Source organism: Oryctolagus cuniculus, chromosome 2, assembly GCF_964237555.1.
Source record: "Oryctolagus cuniculus chromosome 2, mOryCun1.1, whole genome shotgun sequence".
In the NCBI taxonomy this organism is placed as follows: domain Eukaryota; kingdom Metazoa; phylum Chordata; class Mammalia; order Lagomorpha; family Leporidae; genus Oryctolagus; species Oryctolagus cuniculus.
Window position 1 is genome coordinate 3,851,302 of NC_091433.1, and position 16,645 is coordinate 3,867,946.

The 16,645-nt window shown below is 63.6% G+C and overlaps 1 protein-coding gene across 5 annotated transcripts in view; it reads left to right on the plus strand.

Annotated features, from left to right (window-relative positions):
• The window catches only part of C2H4orf50 (chromosome 2 C4orf50 homolog), an 84,024-nt gene extending 69,890 nt beyond the window's left edge, over positions 1-14,134 (plus strand). For 3 of the 5 annotated variants that reach the window (XM_070068021.1, XM_070068023.1, XM_070068022.1), the window contains one exon: positions 7,671-14,133. In XM_070068021.1, coding sequence (XP_069924122.1) covers positions 7,671-7,829 — 159 coding nt within the window. In that variant the 3' untranslated portion in view covers positions 7,830-14,133. Of the gene's footprint in view, positions 1-7,670 lie in introns of all 5 variants that reach the window. The other 2 variants (XR_011386178.1, XM_070068024.1) reach the window with 2 other exon arrangements.
• Positions 14,135-16,645: the final 2,511 nt, after the last annotated feature.

The following is a 16,645-nucleotide window of genomic DNA, read 5'->3' on the forward strand; positions in this document are numbered from 1 at the left end:
CAGATCCCCGACGGCAGGCCCCCTGGGGCGTCCGAGCCACTTCTCCCGTCAAGTCTCCCTTCAGCTCCGTTCTCGGGTGACCTCCCCACAGCCAGAGCCGTCCTGGGACGGGTTTCCCTGGCACGGAGGGCGGATCCAAAGGACTGAGTGAGCAGCCGTCCCACATGCCCCAGCGGAGGTTTGAGGGGTGCACCGAAGCATTGGGAGAGTGAGCAGCTCGGGGTCCTGGGACCCCAGGGCGGAACAGCAAGAAGAGATCTCTGAGGGCCAGCAGGAGGCGAGGGGCAGAGGGCGGCACGGCCTGGAGAGCCAAGCTGCCCCCTGGTCAGCCACGATACTGCCAGTGACCGCCCTGTGTCCCGTTCTTTCCTCCACTGCCGCCGCCGGGACATGTTCTAGAAAGTTCCCTGGGAACAGCGCGTGTGCTAATTTAAACACCGCCATCACACCAGACCTGTTTCCAGCATACTGTGGGTCATTAGCGCAGGCTTCACTTAAAATATAAAAATGAGTGAGCAGATGGGGCAGACGGAGTGACTCGCAAATTGCAGAGGCTTTTGTCGGGGGCGGGGCGGGGGAGCGTGGGTCTAACACTGGATTCCTCGTACCTGCAGGGAATGCTGACTCCTCCCTAAGGAAATCTGTTGGAACTGGGTTGCATTCAGCAGGAGTCACATTCGATGGATGAACATTTAATCTGTCCGTGCTCAGCACCCGCCCCGTCCACGGCTGCGCCTGAAAACCACTTCCTGTCTGCTTGGGCCTGTGCCGTGGCTTTCTCCGCGACTCGCTTAGAAGCCTGCGCCCTGGAGCCTGGCGGTCTTGGCTGCAGTCCCGGGGCTGGAAACCGCCCAGGACACTTGCATCTCCATGCCGGGGTTGCTGACTCCTGACTCTGCTGTTTTGTTTTGTTTTGTTTTTTAGGTTTGTTTATTTATTTGAGAGGTAGAGTTACAGACAGAGGGAGAGGCAGAGAGAAAGGTCTTCCATCTTGCTGATTCAATAACTAAATGACTGCAACGGCCAGAGCTGTGTGGATCCAAAGCTAGGAGCTTTGGGACCCAAGCATTGGCCATCTTCCACTGCCTTCCCAGGCCATAAGCAGAGAGCTGGATGGGAAGAGGAGCAGCCGGGACATGAACTGCTGTCAGCCCACCAACTCTGCTCTTGATCCAGCTCCTGCTAAGGTGTGCCCTGAGAGGTCCCAGGGGATGGCTTAAGTACTTGAGGTCCCTGACACCCCACACCCATACGGAGACCGGATGGAGTTCTGGGTCAGGCTCCTGGCTCCAGCCGGCACAGCACTGGCTGTTACAGGCATCTGAGGCTTGATCCAGTGGATGGAAGATTTAAAAAAAAAATAACCCCAGCTCTCCACCACCCACTGGCTGTGGAACCCATGGGAGGTGTCGTCCAAGTCTGGATGCCCCCGTCTGAGTGCAGACTGGTAACCGTGCCTCCCAGGGAGCGGGGAGGGTCCTGGTCACTCTTGGGTCATCATGGCACGTCCCTGTGCTCTACCCGAGCCCTGGACTGACTCCCGCGCACCATGTCCCCCGGGGCACGTGCCTCCTTGGTGTTCTTTCTGCCCCTGATGGGAGTGTGGGTGGAAGTGGCCCCCACCTCCACCCCCAACCCTCTGGGCAGAGAATGAAGATTCCTGGGCTTGTCCAGTGGGGCCACTCGCATCCACCTCCACCTGGTTCACTCCCCGCAGGGACCCGACGCTGCGTGGTGGCCATGGCTGGAGGGTGCAGTCTGCAGGCGGGCGCTGTGTACTGTGGGAAGGTTTGGGATTCAGAGGCAGCTTAGCAAAGCTGGAGGTGACAGAGCCTACCCTAAGTCCTGCCACAGTGGCCTGAGGCCAGCCGTGAGGCCATCAGCCGTGGAGGAAGGGTGCCTGCTGTGGTTGGGGGAGGCCTGGAAGCAGGTGCGAGATGGTGGGGGGCTGGGCACCCAGCAGTGCAGGAGAGGCCCTGGGTCTGTACTCCCAGGCACAGTGCAGGCCGGGTGGGCTGTGCCTTGAGCTACAGAGCAGGGAGAGAGGGGACAGGAGGCGACACAGGGTCCCCATGGCAGGCTGCACGGCTGTGGGTTTATCGCACGGTGTCACGGGCCACCAGTGGGCGTGGGCGCTCCCGTCAACACTGCGTGCTGTCACTACGGAGCTCTTGTCTCCACAAAGGTCTGGAAGTAAGTAGGGCATGGGCTGGCGTCCCCATTTTTGCCCTCATTCTCCGATACCCCAGGGCTTCTCCCCGCCCCCGCCCCCGCCTCACCGTGCGGTGCCTCCCTGCCTGGGATCTTCTCCGTGATCCACTTTCGCTTTGGCTCCTTCCGGGGACTGAGGCTGCAGCCTGGTCCCCGCCCCCGCCGGCGCCGTGTGCCGCGGACACTCGGGGCAGGGACTGCAGGTGCCTTAGAGTTGGCTGCTCCAGGTTCCCTCCCGGGGCAGGAATCCTCCCAGAGATCCCCACGTCAACAGCACCGTGAGCTCACCGCCTCCTCCAGGAAGTCCATCCTGATGTCGCCCATGAAGTGGCTTTCTCTGACCCTCCCCAGCCCGCTGTTGACTTCCATTCAGCCGGCGTCTTGTTATGCCTGGCGTTCTCATCCACTCGCCCTGCGAGGCTCCTGGGGACAAAGGTGTGTGGGTAGTGTGTGTCCCAGTATCCCCCAAAGCCTTGAACTCAGTTCCTGACGCGTGAGTGAGTGGACTGGCAGCTCCACGTCTGCCCCCCGCCGGAGTGGCCCGCTGGCGGCCTCTGAGCTGAAGTCTGCCCCTAGACTCCGCCCAGAACACCCTCCGCTTCCCCTTGCGCCTGCTCCTGTCGGGGCAGGGCCTCCCTCTGTCCCTCAGAGGCCGCCTCCTCTGAAGGGCCCACCCCCAGCCCTAGAACTCTGATTTCCTCGGGTCTGTCTTTAATTCACTAAATCTCTCTTCGGCTGCGTCTGGTCCATGATTTAACTTCCCTGTAGACACCACCTGCTGGTTTATTCTTTCTTTTGAATGTTTGTTTTAGTTTCTTGAAAGGCAGGGAGACAGAGTCTCCAGTGTGCTGGCTGGCTCCCTGGATGCTCCCTAGTTGCAGCTGGGTCAGGCCAAAGCTGGGAGCCTGCAGCTGCAGCTGGTCTCCCACATGGGCGGCAGGCACCCAGGTATTTAAGCCGTCACCTGCTGCCTCCCAGGGTGTGTGTTAGCAGGAAGCTGGAGCTGGGAGTGGAGCAGGGATTTGAACCCAGGCACCCTGAGATGGCACCTGGGCATTCCAAGTGCTGTTTCACTACTGCGCCAAAGCCCACCTCTGTTTGTTTGTTAAAGATTTTATTTATTTATTTCAGAGGTAGAGTGAGAGAGAGAGAGAGAGGGGTCTTCCATCTGCTGGCTCACTCCCCAAATGGCCACAATGGCTGGAGCTGGGCTGATCCAAAGCCAGGAGCCAGGAGCTTCTTCTGGGTCTCCCACGCAGGTGCAGGGGCCCAAGGACTTGGGCCATATTCTGCTGCTTTCCCAGGCCACAGCAGAGAGCTGGATTGGAAGTGGAGCAGCTGGGACCTGAACCGGTGCCCATATGGGATGCTAGCACTGCAGGCGGAGGATTAACCCACTGCGCCACAGCACGGGCGCCCCTACCGCTGTTTTAAATTCATAGCACATCTAGGTGAAAACAGTGCGCGTCCTTAATGCATGCTCTTCTGGAATTCCGGTCAGATGTGACCCCCACGTGGTTTGGGTTGCTCAGGAGCTGGCGTCTGTGAGCGTCCCGCGTGGGTGTGGGAGGTGACCACGTCATGTTCATCAGTTCTGGGACAGCGGCTGCAATCATGTCTCCGTGTCTGCCAGAGCCACGCGTGGACCGGCGTCGGCCACAGGTGCACCGCGGGCGAGGAGCGAGGCTTGCTTGCCCCTGCCACACAGCCTGTCACAGTGTGACGCGGACTGCGCTGTCCTGCTCGGTCCTCGCCTGGGGCGTGCACACAGGGGCCCCCGTGTGATGCACGGCAGGGAAGCCGGTGGAAATGCGGGTGCCGGGCTCCGCCACGCAGCCTGTGCCTCCACACGCCCGGGGCGGGGACCCGGATGACCAGTGAGGCTTGCGTGCGGCGTGCGCCCCCAGCCCTGAGGCTCTGAGTCGGTTTATTTTTATCTTGCTCATTCCCTCCCCCAAGACAGTGTACAGTGAGATATAAATACATTCTGCAAGCAGACTAAAGCCGCCTACGCAGCCCACAACCTGCGCCAGTGGGATCTGCCTCGGCTCAGCTCTGGGCACCGGGGTGACACTGCCGGGCGGTGGCCTCACTGATGGCCTTGTGAGCCCCCGCTGCTGGGCACCGGAGACCTCAGCGTTGTGGCTGAGCCGGGCTCAGGGAGATCCGTCGTAGGGAGATCCGTCGTGGGGACACCCTGGGCCTCCACAGGGACACTGCGCTCTGTGAGGGCTTTCAGGCGCACGGGGTCCCATAGCAAGCTGCCGCGTTGTCCAGAACAGTGATTCCTCCGTAGCTTCCAAAGGCTCTCCAGGCTGCCCTGTGACCCCCACACTGCTCGGCTCCTCCCAGCCTGCACCCTCCTACCCCCCAGCCTGTATCACCCCCCAGCCTGTATCACCCCCCAGCCTGCACCCTCTCCCCCACAGCCTGCATCCTCTCCCCCAGCCTGCACCCTCTCCCCCCCAGCCTGCACCCTCTCCCCACCAGCCTGCACCCTCTCACCCCAGCCTGCACCCTCCCCCCCAGCCTGCACCCTCTCCCCCCCAGCCTGCACCCTCTCCCCCCAGCCTGCACCCTCTCCCCCCAGCCTGCACCCTCCCCCCCAGCCTGCACCCTCTCCCCCCACAGCCTGCACCCTCTCCCCCCAGCCTGCACCCTCTCCCCCGAGCCTGCACCCTCTCCCCCCAAAGCCTACACCCTCTCCCCCCAAAGCCTACACCCTCTCCCCCCCGAGCCTACACCCTCTCCCCCCCAGCCTACACCCTCTCCCCCCCGAGCCTACACCCTCTCCCCCCCGAGCCTACACCCTCTCCCCCCAGCCTGCACCCTCTCCCCCCAGCCTGCACCCTCTCCCGCCACAGCCTGCACCCTCTCACCCCCCAGCCTGCACCCTCTCCCCCAGCCTGCACCCTCTCACCCCAGCCTACAACACCCTCTCCCCCAGCCTACACCACCCTCTCCCCCAGCCTGCACCCTCCCCCCCTAGCCTGCACCCTCTCCCCCAGCCTACACCACCCTCTCCCCCAGCCTGCACCCTCCCCCCCAGCCTGCACCCTCTCCCCCCAGCCTACACCACCCTCTCCCCCAGCCTGCACCCTCTCCCCCCACAGCCTGCACCCTCTCACCCCAGCCTGCACCCTCTCCCCCCACAGCCTGCGCCCTCTCACCCCAGCCTGCACCCTCTCCCCCCACAGCCTACAGCCTCTCCCCCCAGCCTGCACCCTCTCACCCCAGCCTGCACCCTCTCCCCCCAGCCTGCACCCTCTCCCCTCCAGCCTGCACCCTCTCCCCCCAGCCTGCACCCTCTCCCCTCCAGCCTGCACCCTCTCCCCTCCAGCCTGCACCCTCTCCCCCCAGCCTGCACCCTCTCCCCCCACAGTCTGCACCCTCTCCCCTCACAGCCTGCACCCTCTCCCCCAGCCTGCACCCTCTCCTCCAGCCTGCACCCTCTCCCCCAGCCTGCACCCTCCCCCCCAGCCTGCACCCTCTCCCCCAGCCTGCACCCTCTCCCCCCAGCCTACACCACCCTCTCCCCCAGCCTGCACCCTCTCCCCCCAGCCTGCACCCTCCCCCCCAGCCTGCACCCTCTCCCCCCACAGCCTGCACCCTCTCCCCCCAGCCTGCACCCTCTCCCCCCAGCCTGCACCCTCTCCCCCCAGCCTACATCACCCTCTCCCCCAGCCTGCACCCTCCCCCCCCAGCCTGCACCTTCTCCCCCCACAGCCTGCACCCTCTCCCCCCAGCCTACATCACCCTCTCCCCCAGCCTGCACCCTCCCCCCCCAGCCTGCACCCTCTCCCCCCACAGCCTGCACCCTCTCCCCCCAGCCTGCACCCTCTCCCCCGAGCCTGCACCCTCTCCCCCCAAAGCCTACACCCTCTCCCCCCAAAGCCTACACCCTCTCCCCCCCGAGCCTACACCCTCTCCCCCCCAGCCTACACCCTCTCCCCCCCGAGCCTACACCCTCTCCCCCCCGAGCCTACACCCTCTCCCCCCAGCCTGCACCCTCTCCCCCCAGCCTGCACCCTCTCCCGCCACAGCCTGCACCCTCTCACCCCCCAGCCTGCACCCTCTCCCCCAGCCTGCACCCTCTCACCCCAGCCTACAACACCCTCTCCCCCAGCCTACACCACCCTCTCCCCCAGCCTGCACCCTCTCCCCCCCAGCCTACACCCTCTCCCCCCCGAGCCTACACCCTCTCCCCCCCGAGCCTACACCCTCTCCCCCAGCCTGCACCCTCTCCCCCCACAGCCTGCACCCTCTCACCCCAGCCTGCACCCTCTCCCCCCACAGCCTGCGCCCTCTCACCCCAGCCTGCACCCTCTCCCCCCACAGCCTGCACCCTCTCCCCCCACAGTCTGCACCCTCTCCCCTCACAGCCTGCACCCTCTCCCCCAGCCTGCACCCTCTCCTCCAGCCTGCACCCTCTCCCCCAGCCTGCACCCTCTCCCCCCAGCCTGCACCCTCCCCCCCAGCCTGCACCCTCTCCCCCCACAGCCTGCACCCTCTCCCCCCAGCCTGCACCCTCTCCCCCCAGCCTGCACCCTCTCCCCCCAGCCTACATCACCCTCTCCCCCAGCCTGCACCCTCCCCCCCCAGCCTGCACCCTCTCCCCCCACAGCCTGCACCCTCTCCCCCCAGCCTACATCACCCTCTCCCCCAGCCTGCACCCTCCCCCCCCAGCCTGCACCCTCTCCCCCCACAGCCTGCACCCTCTCCCCCCAGCCTGCACCCTCTCCTAGCACTTGGCTTCTGCCCAAGCCGTCTCCTCTGCCCAGAAAACTTCTGTTCGAAGCTCCCCGTCTCCAGTCTTCCTCCCACCCTTCATCTCCTTTTGTCCTTCCAAAGGCGTTTTTGGACTCTTTCCAGGCCCAGTGCTGCATGGAGCCCCCCGCCCCAGCCTGTGTCCTCTCTGTCCACAGCTGGCTTCTCCTGCGCCCGTCCTCGGCCTCTGCAGGGCCTTTGCACAGGCTGCCGGAAAAGCTGTCTGACGCACTCTCCTGCTCCCCCTCCCCCTCCTTCCTTCTGGCCCTGCTGTGGTCATCTTGCTCTCCCCTGCACCACACAGTGGCCCCCAGAGGGCGAGCACCATAACCCCAGCACCCAGCACCGAGCCTGCCCTGTAGCGGGGCCTCCGTCAACTTCGGGCACATGATTGAAGCTGTCCGTGACAACCTCCATTTCTGTTTTCCTTTGGGTCCGTTCCCTTGCCCAGTGGCCTCTCTGGAGGCCAGACCCCCTCTCTGTCCTAGTGTGCACAGGCGCAGTCACTTGTAAGTCCACGTCAGTCATGGAGTCACACACAGACCAAAGAGGACCCTGCCTGTGGGTCCAGGTAGCCCAGGAGAGCAGCCCGGCGCCCAGACTAAAGTGGCCCGCAACGTAAGGGCTCGTGCGGTCGGCAGCTTCCCGGGGTCTGCCTCCTGCTACCCACCGCTGTGCTTTTCTTGTTACAGAGAGAAGCGAGCACATGGAGTGGGAACGCGTTCCAGCCCTGCCTGCCTGCGAGGAGCGAAGCCGACCCGGGATGGAGGCTGCCTTGGGGGGCCAAGTTCCCAGCTGAGTGCCCTTGCTCTGGCTCGAGTCCTTCCCGGAGACGTCTCTTCACTGCATGATGCCGCCCGAGCGACCCGAGATGACTGTGGGCTGTAAGAAGCCTGCGTTGGCTGGCATGGGCCTGGGGCAGGGGGTGGCAGGAACCTGGGCGCCGAAGTCCCAAGGACCTGGCCGGCCCTACCACGCCTACGCTCTGCCACCTTGCACGGGCTCCGTACCTCCTCTGGACGTCCCGAAATCTGCTCGACAGTTTTGCTCTGGCGACTGAATGAGCTGTCATCTGGGAAGTGCCTGGCACGCTGCAAGAGGCTTCCCCCGGATCCGAGGTCATGCGTGCACCATGCAGCTCCTCGTCCCTCCGCCACGGCCACACGCAAGCACGCTCTGCCCTCAGTGTTCCAGCTCTGTCCACTTCCCACCCAACATGGGTGGTGGGGCCTGGCCGGACAACCTCTGGGGGCCCATGGGTGTTACAGAGCTCCTACAAGAGATGCGGGCGAGGGTGGGGGTCCTCGCCTTGCACACCCTGGGCAGCGGGCCCGGGGGTGCCATCGGACTCGCAAAGGAGCCTGGGCCCCCAGGTGGCCGGGAGTCCTTGTTGGGGGCTGGGCTCTGAGCTTCACTGTGGCTGGTCGTCATGTCGTCTGGGAGGGTGCTTAGATCCCCTGTGTCCGGAGAGCCACCTGTGACCTCAGCTTGCTGGCAACGTGGAGGCTGCTCTCTGGCTGCCCTGTCTTCCCGTCTGCGACCCCACGCCTTGCAGGCCCTGCCAGCTCTGACCCCTGATGAGGCTGTAGCCTCCCCTGTGTTCTCTGTTGGCTGTGTTCCTGCCAAGTCCCAAGCCCCGCCTCCCCGCTTCCAGATTGAGAGCTTACCCGGTGTCACTCAGGCATCTGGGGTCCATGAACTGATCCCCAAGGACCACGGTGCCCTGAGTGCTCCGAGCCCGCGGCCCCAGCTCAGCTCCTTCCACAGGACCCGGCGGCTGTGCTTGGGCCGAAAACTTTCTCCTCTGCCGGGTTCCCTGTGAATGGCAGGACGGTGAGGCCACCCCTCGGGCAGCCAGGGGCTAGCCAGGGGCGCACCTGACATTCACGCACGCACAGGAAGAGCTGATGCGAAGCTGCGGTTCGCCCCGCTCCTGTGCTGTGAGACCAAGGTTGGTGGGAGGGGGCTGCTGGGGACGTGGGGGCAGCTGGGAACGGACTGGGGGCAGCGCGGGGTGAGCTGCAGATGCGCCCCACCACCCCGGCTCAGCCCTCAGAGCGTCTCCAGTCCTAGGCGGGCGCTCAGGCCACCCTTGGCCACATCCAGCCCACAAGTGCACCTTGTTGGCTCATGGTTTTTTAACCGGTGACGGCTTTGAGCGCCCAGCTCAGGGGCGCGGAGCACTCGCTCACTGTGGTCAGCATCACCACCACCATCTTCCCCGATGGAAACCCTGTGCCTGCTCCCCGTCCCCCAGCCCCGGCACCTGCCTGCCCCTTCCCAGGCCACTCCAGGACCTCAGAAGCGGCACCGTCATGCAGGGCTTGTCCCGCAGCTGGTTGGCTCCTGTCACCTGTCTCCGAGGTGGGCTCGAGGTGCGGCAGGTGTCAGGACACCGGTCTCGGGCGCACGTTGCCCATCCGTGCAGGCTGCTGGCACTGACCCCGCTGTGGACATGGGTGTACGAGCACCTATGTTGTTTTTCTTTCTTGACACTTTAAAACCAGGCAGGTCTTAATGCTCGTCTGGATTTCTGGCTCTTCTTGGCAAATCAGCACTGGGCCTCTGTTTTCCCGGCTGCTGCCAGCTCCCTCCCCCCACCAGCAGGCACCCCCAGCCCGGTGGGCCTCAGACCCCCACTCCCTACCCGCTTTTGCTCAGTGACGCTCTGTGGGCCAGAGACGGCTGGCAGCCTGGGCCGGGGCCTCACGGGCGGGAAAACACTGAGCAGCTGTCGGGCAGCCGGGCTGGGCTCCTCCGTCCTGACCTAAGGTCCCGTTTTGGAGGCAAACGGAGACCTGGTGCCTTGCCTGGCAGGCTTGTGGGAGTGTTGTGAAGGGGGGGGGCGTTGACTGGCAGGACAAGCCTAGCGCTTGGGGTCCACTTCCTGGCTGAGACTTGGGAAATGGGGCCCTGCCTCCTGCCGAGGGTTGCGCCAGGATCAGCCGAGACGGGCAGACAAGGAGGGCTGCAGAGGGCTGGGCCCCAGCGCGGGCTTCCTTTCCCATCACTGTGTCCGGGAGCCCTGGCCCCCGCTCTGCAGAGGCGAGGGCCTCAGGGCCGAGCCTGAGTTCAGAGCCCCCTCGGCGGGCCAGCCCCCTCTCCTCTGTGAGCGCCCCGTGGGTAAGCTGGGGAGCTAGCACCGTCCTTGGGGGCTGGGCACACAGCAGCTGCCCAGCGAGGCTGAGCTCCTGTCTTGCCCTCCCAAGTGGAAAGGTGCCCCCGGGTTTCCCAGAGGTGTCCTCGCTCCCCACCACCCCACCCCCGCCTCGCTGAGGGAAGGGGTCCCGCGTTCCTGGGGGTGCGGCTGCTGCTCCTCAGGCTCCGTTCCCGCATTAACCGACAAGCACCGAGTGCCAGGCGCCGCAGCCGGCCCTGGGGGTCCAGGGGCAGCAAAGCCTCTCCCTCCTCTGGGGGTGGGGTGGGGTGGAGGGCTTTCCTGGGGACCGATGGCTCAGGCAGCTGACCGAAACCGCAGCAAGTTCCCCTGGCAGCCCCTGGCCTGACGGCTCCTCTGTGGCTGGAGGGGCTTCTCCAGGCCACCCCCCCCCCAGGTCCCAGTGGCTGTGACTGGTGTTGCCTCCCTGCTCCTGGGTCCCCGGACATCGGCTGCCCCGGGTCTTCCTGCCACCCAGTTGTCACCTCTGTCCTGTCCAGGGTCCCAGGGGGAGTCTCTGAGACCCGCCAGGGCCGGCGAGGCTTTTCTGGGGAAAGTGGTCCATCCTACAGCACTTGGTAGACCCTTGGAGGCCAGGCTGGACCCTCGGCTGACCCCTGCCTCTTAGATGTGTGTGGGTGGGGCTGCTGGAGGTGATGACAGAGCGCCTGGCGGGGGAGATGAAGATGAGGGCTGGTAACCGGGCAGCCAGGCTCCGGTCCGCGTCCCACACCTTGTAGCTCCAAGAGCAGAAGTGACATCCCTCCCTCAGTCTTCTCACCTGGCAAATGGGTTCAATGAAACTCCTACCTCTGCACCCGCGCCTGCGTGGGTGGGAAAGCACCCTGCAGACACACGTGCTGTGCACGCATGTCGTGCATGTCACCAAGTCAACTCCTATTTATTATGCACCCACTGTGTGCGGTTATGACCCGAGTGATCTGTTTCATGACAATGTGGAAGAAGTCCCAGGCTGAGGAGAGACTGGCTGGTCAGATGGTTGTAGGGCGCGTTCATAGACTGTGATTGGCAACAGCCCGCGGGTTGGCATGGCAACGTTTCTCCATAGGCTGCTCGGCTGCATCCTAAAATAGGTACGTTGGAGGTGTGGCGGCAGAGACACGCGGAGGCAGCGTGGCCTGGCCGCTCTGCGGGCCGAGGGGGGCCGCGTGCTCAGGGGGCCGTGCCCTGCCCTGCCTGGGTGGGCCAGCCGTGCGGGGCTCCAAAAAGCAGACCTGGAGTAGCCACTGCAGGGGGGGGCGCCTCATCTGGTGTGAGCACCCTTGTCGCCCCCCACTCCACAGGCGGGGAGCGTGAGGTCCAGCGAGGCTGCCCGACAGACCCCACCCCGCCCTGGTCAGGTGGCACAGCAGGTGGTCCCCGAGGGTTCTCGACCCGCACCCCAGTGCAGGCTCCTGCAATTCCGAAATGATTCCCAGTCACTTGGAAACGCGAATTAGTCTAAGGCATCCTTGCCTTTGCTGTAGAGTTCGCGTCTGACGCCCGGGAGGAGCCGGGAGCCGTAGAAGCTGACTTCGTGGCCGGGCCTGAGTGCCGGGCGTTTAAGTCCACCGCGTCCACAGCCCCCTCCCTGCCTGGTCTCAGCGTGAACTCCGAGTGGCAAAGCCGATTAAAGCTGTGCGAGTCACTCGGCGCCGGGATTACTGTCCGGGATCTGTCTGCCTTCCTTGGGCGTGGGGGTGAGCCCCTGCCTGTCTGTCTGACTCAGCAGTTTAGTGAGCCAACTTTATAGGCCGGGGGGGGGCGGGGGGGGCTTCTTCACCTCCGGCTGCTGCTCCCAGCCTCCGTGGGCTTCCGGGCGGAATTCCAGGGGGGGAAGGGGAAGCTTTCTGAGAACAGAGCGCGAGGCCTCTCCTACCGCACCTGCCCCGCTGCTGCTTCTCCATGCAGCTGGTGCGGGGCCCAGGAAGGGCTCCTGGCTGGAGCTGGGGCCGGGCGGCGGGAGGAGGAGGTGTCCCGAGCTGTGCCATCGCCTTCCCAGGCCGCCTGTAGGACATGGGGGTTGCACCCTGTAGTTCTGGGCTTCACCCACTCACCTGCAGGCTTTTGGAAAGCTGGGGCCCAGGCCTCTGAAGTCGGGGCGTCCTGGGTGGGGCCCGAGCAGGGGTCCTTTCGCCCAGCTCCTGGGGAGTCTGGTGGGCAGCAGGGTCAGGAGGGAACCACAGGGCCCCTTCCTGTGCGCCCATGCCCTGAACCGATTAAATTCGAGGTGCGCCCGGGTTCCTGTGTTACGTCCACATTGATTTTTTTTGCTCGTGTGCTCAGAGGTGATGAGGGAAAGCTGCTGGCCTTGGGTGGTGTTTGCCCGTGAGTCCGTTAACCTCACCAGTAGTGGGCCTTTTAAGCAGGGAGGAGCCTCACGCCAGTGACACGCGTGGGGTGATGCGGCATCCGGCTCCACCACGGCAGGGCTGGAACGCGGGGCGGGTGGTGGTTGCCACCGCACGTCCACGTGAAAATCCAGACAATGCCGTAGCCAGGTTCAGCGAATCTCCCGGCACAGTCGCCTACATGCTAGACTCCGCCGGAAATGGTACCCACCACGGCCAAGGGCACCACGAGGCAGCGTGCCGCTGGGCACTGCACCCGTGGCCGGCGCCATTCCTCCCGGGCTTGGGAGTAAAGGCTCTGACAGCGTCTGGTGCCTTTGGGAGGCAGAGAACAAACTCCGCCCCCTGGGTCTGTTGATGTGTTCGGTCCTCTGCTGTCTTACGAGCATTTCTGGGAAAAGATCACCTGTGCCTTGGCCCTAAAGCACGTGCAGGAAGCCAGTGGACTCGGCAGTGAGGGGCTGGGTTTTCCTGATCCCCCTTGGTCGTTTCTAACTCCTGCTCCGGTTCCCCCGTGTGAATGCCCGCAGAGCTGCGGGATGACCGCGGGGGAGCTGAGGCAGGGAAGACAAGGGTTTGCTCCAGCACCGTTGTTCTTTCTTGGTCTCTGAAAATTCACTGTTGGCCATGCCAAAGGGTACCCGGATGATGGCTCATGGGCTGGTGGCACAGGGCGGGGCGGGGGAGACAAATGAAGGCGTTGTTAAACCCGTCTGGAACCTTGGCAACAGCTCTGTGGACACCTCCCAAAGTGACACGATGCGGCACTTGTGGAGATGGGGAACGGGCGTCTAGGCAGTGGGATTGGACGTGGTTTCCCTGGGACGAGGAGGACAGATGCCCTAATGGGGGGAACCTGAGCTATGGGCCTGGCGCTCTCGTCCCCTGCTGTGTGCCCACCCCAGCCCCAAAGCCCTCCGCAGAAGCAGCGGGGGCAGGGCTTCAAAGCACCAAGCACACAGCACTGGGCGTTGGAGGTGTTTCCCCGGCCCTGTGACAGTGGGCTCTGTGGGGCTGCTGGGGCGGCGGCCACCAGCTTGGGCTGGGGACAGAGGTGAACTTTCCGGCCAGCGTTTGCTGCTCAGGGCGGGGCGTGGGGCCCTCCCCTGGAATAGGCCGTGAGCGAGATTTGTGCGTGAGTTCATTTTTGGCAAAATCCCAGGGGCCTGCTCACTCCAGGGAGAGTTACTGAGCACAGACATTGGTTTGCAAGTCCTGTAGGTTCCATGGCCGCAAATGCACACTTACCCTACCCCTGCGGCTGCACTTGTCCGCGGGGCTCCTGTGCGCCTGTGTGGATGAACCAGGGTGAGAATTCTGGTAGCCAGGCCCTGTGCCTCCCCTCCTGGGTCTGGGGGCAGTGGGCCGTCGCCACCCCCTGCCTGCAGCGAGCAGGACAGAGCCCCCCGCCGCGCAGGTGCCGCCCCGCCTGTTCTGCGTCTGACTCAGCTCCCCGTTCCCCCCGTTTTCAGGATTGGTGTGATGTTTGCTCTGTGTCATGTTAAAAGGGGCCGGCATTTTCTCTTGTTACCAAGATGTATTTTTCTATGTTAGTTAAATGTATAATTTGTGTAATTTTGTACATTAAAATGTATGCTTTTCCACAATTAGACGTTCTTTTTTTTTCCTCCCCCGTTGAATGCGTAATTTCTTGTGGGTTCATTACGAAGCATTGGAAACCCTGACGGAACACAAAAAGGCAGCGAATCCGGGACTCCCTTGATTTTGGGCGCGGAATAAACTGTTTTCTCAGTCACACCCACATTCCGCACAAACGATGCAGCCTATGCCCGAGTTAATTTCCTGATGGTCTCCCAGTGTACCGCCCAATGGCTAAGAGCAGCGTGTTCTTCTCTGTGGGTTCTCCAGGTCACATTCCTCGATGGGTCTCCCTGGGCCAAGGTCAGGGTGTGGAAGCTCCGGGGGAGAACCTGCTTCCTCGCCTCTGCAGCCCCCGGAGGCTGCCTGTGCTCCTTGGCTCACACCCCAAGCCCCGTTTCTGAGGCCAGAGCAGGGCATCTTCAAGTCTCCGTGCTGTCACCGCCTCTCTCTGGCTCTGACCCTTCTGCCTCTCTCTCTCCTGCGAAGCACTCTGTGGTGGCACCGGCTCGGCCCGGATAATCCCGGATGAGCTCCCGGTTCAAGGTCAGTGACTTGAGCATGCCTGCAACTTCCCGTTTGCCACGTGGAGTAACAGGACGCAGCTTCCGCAGACTGGGAGGTTAGGAGGCGGGCGCCTTTGAGGGCCACTGCTCTGCCTGCCGCTGCCTCCTGTGTACGTTTTCGGAGACGGCAGAGAAAGTGGCTGTTTTAGGATCAACTTGTCAGGCAGATCACTTGGGGCAGATCCCTCGGCTGCTCTGAGCCTCTTGTATCTCAGGTGAGCTCAGCGACCTGTGGCTTGCCTTGCAGGTTTGCCTAGAGTGTGATGCACTTGACAGCAAGTAGGATCCCCCCCGCCTCCATTTACGAACACATTCTTTATACAACTTAGGGCTCTTTAAGCCAGATGTGCACTGGGTGGGGCTGAGCCGGCCTTGCTTCTCCTCTGTCTGCCGCCAGCTGACACCGCTCCCTCTGCCGTCAGCCTCGTGGACGCACTCAAGGTCGGACCTTCTGCAAATGTCACCCTGAAATTCACTTATGACAGCTCCTTCCCCCAAGGACTGGGGGCAGCTGGGAGACAAGAGGGGGCGGCCACAGCCGTCCTCAGAGGGGAGTTGGCTCAGGCTCGCTGGGCCTCCTCTACGGGTCTCTGCCAGACCGTGCCCCCACGGCCCCCCACTCTTCCTCACCCACACCCCGCTGTGCTCTGAGATGCGGAAGTGCACTGGGCAAGGGCTCAGACTCAGTGCCCAGTCACGCCCTGGCGGTTTGTCACCTTGAGCAGGGAACTGAAGGTGGAGGTGGCAGTGTCTTCTGCACAGGGCACCCGAAAGGCGCAGCCGTGGGGAGAGTGTGGTGAGGGAGAGCGTATGTGGAGACCTCGTGGAGGCAGGCACCGCACAAGCGATGCAGAGGAAGGGGTGTGGCGAGGGTGGCCGTCTCCGACACACAGCTGGGGCCACGTGGTGTGCCTTGGATGCGTGTCACACGTGGTTAGTTGCCCACGCCAGCACAGGGGACAGGATTCCAAAAGGGCAGGTCTGCTTCTTTCTCTCTCCTCTCCCAACAGCACTGCCTGAGTCAGGATTCCTGGGGAGGGGTGCAGGCTGTGCCAGCAGACTTGCAGTCTCGCCGGGCAGCTGTGACCCTAGGCGAGGTCTTTATCTCCTGGAGCCCAGCCGCCACTGTGTCGCCTGCAAAATGAGGCATAGAGGAGGTCGTATCCGCAAGGCGCCTGCTGTGCCCCCTGGCACAGGACGACTCCGTACCCGGGAGCCTCTGCTCTCCTTTCCGCTCCTGCAGGAAAACAGTTCTTTCCCCACTCCCTCCTGGCCCCTCTCCCTCCGAAGCCCTTCTTCACAAGACGAGAGGGTTCGTAAAGAGGCAGGGAGTGCTCTGCCAGCATCGGCAGAGCCCGCAAGGCTGTCTCTCCAAATGTCGAGAGTAAACTCACGCGGGAAGTGGGAGGATCGGCCTCAGAAGTTCTGTGCAACTCAGGCCCTTGGATTCCCTGCTGTTTCTCTGGGTTTTGTCACTGTGAGTGTTTTGGGGCCTTAGAAGACGTTTCTGTGAGGTCTTCACCAGGAAGGTGCCCTGCCTGGCTTGTGCTGGGACAGACAGGTTTCCTTTGAGACGCTGAAGACACTCATGGTGCAGCCTGGAGTCCCCGGACCTCAAGAGGAGCATCTGGGCCAGGACTCTGCACAGGACGTAAAGGGCCGGGGTGCGGGCGGGGTGGGAGGACACGGGGTTGGGGGCGTGACGCCTTCTGTTCTCACCTGTGTCACAGCACGAGGCCTGGCCACCTGCCCACTGGGTGGATGAGCCTGAGCACCGCACACTGCACTTGCCCCACCTCCTTCCTCCTCTGCCCAGTGGGGGGTAAGGGCCCCTACCAGCTTCTCCTGATTTAGAGTGCATACAGGGAGGTGCTGCAGATCCAAGGTCCCCAGAGCCCTCAGTTTATGAGATCCAACAGCACAGGAGCGGGAAGGGGCCTCCCCTGACTGTCTGGGGCTCTCCCAGGCCACGCCGCGCCCCTGCAGGGCCAGGT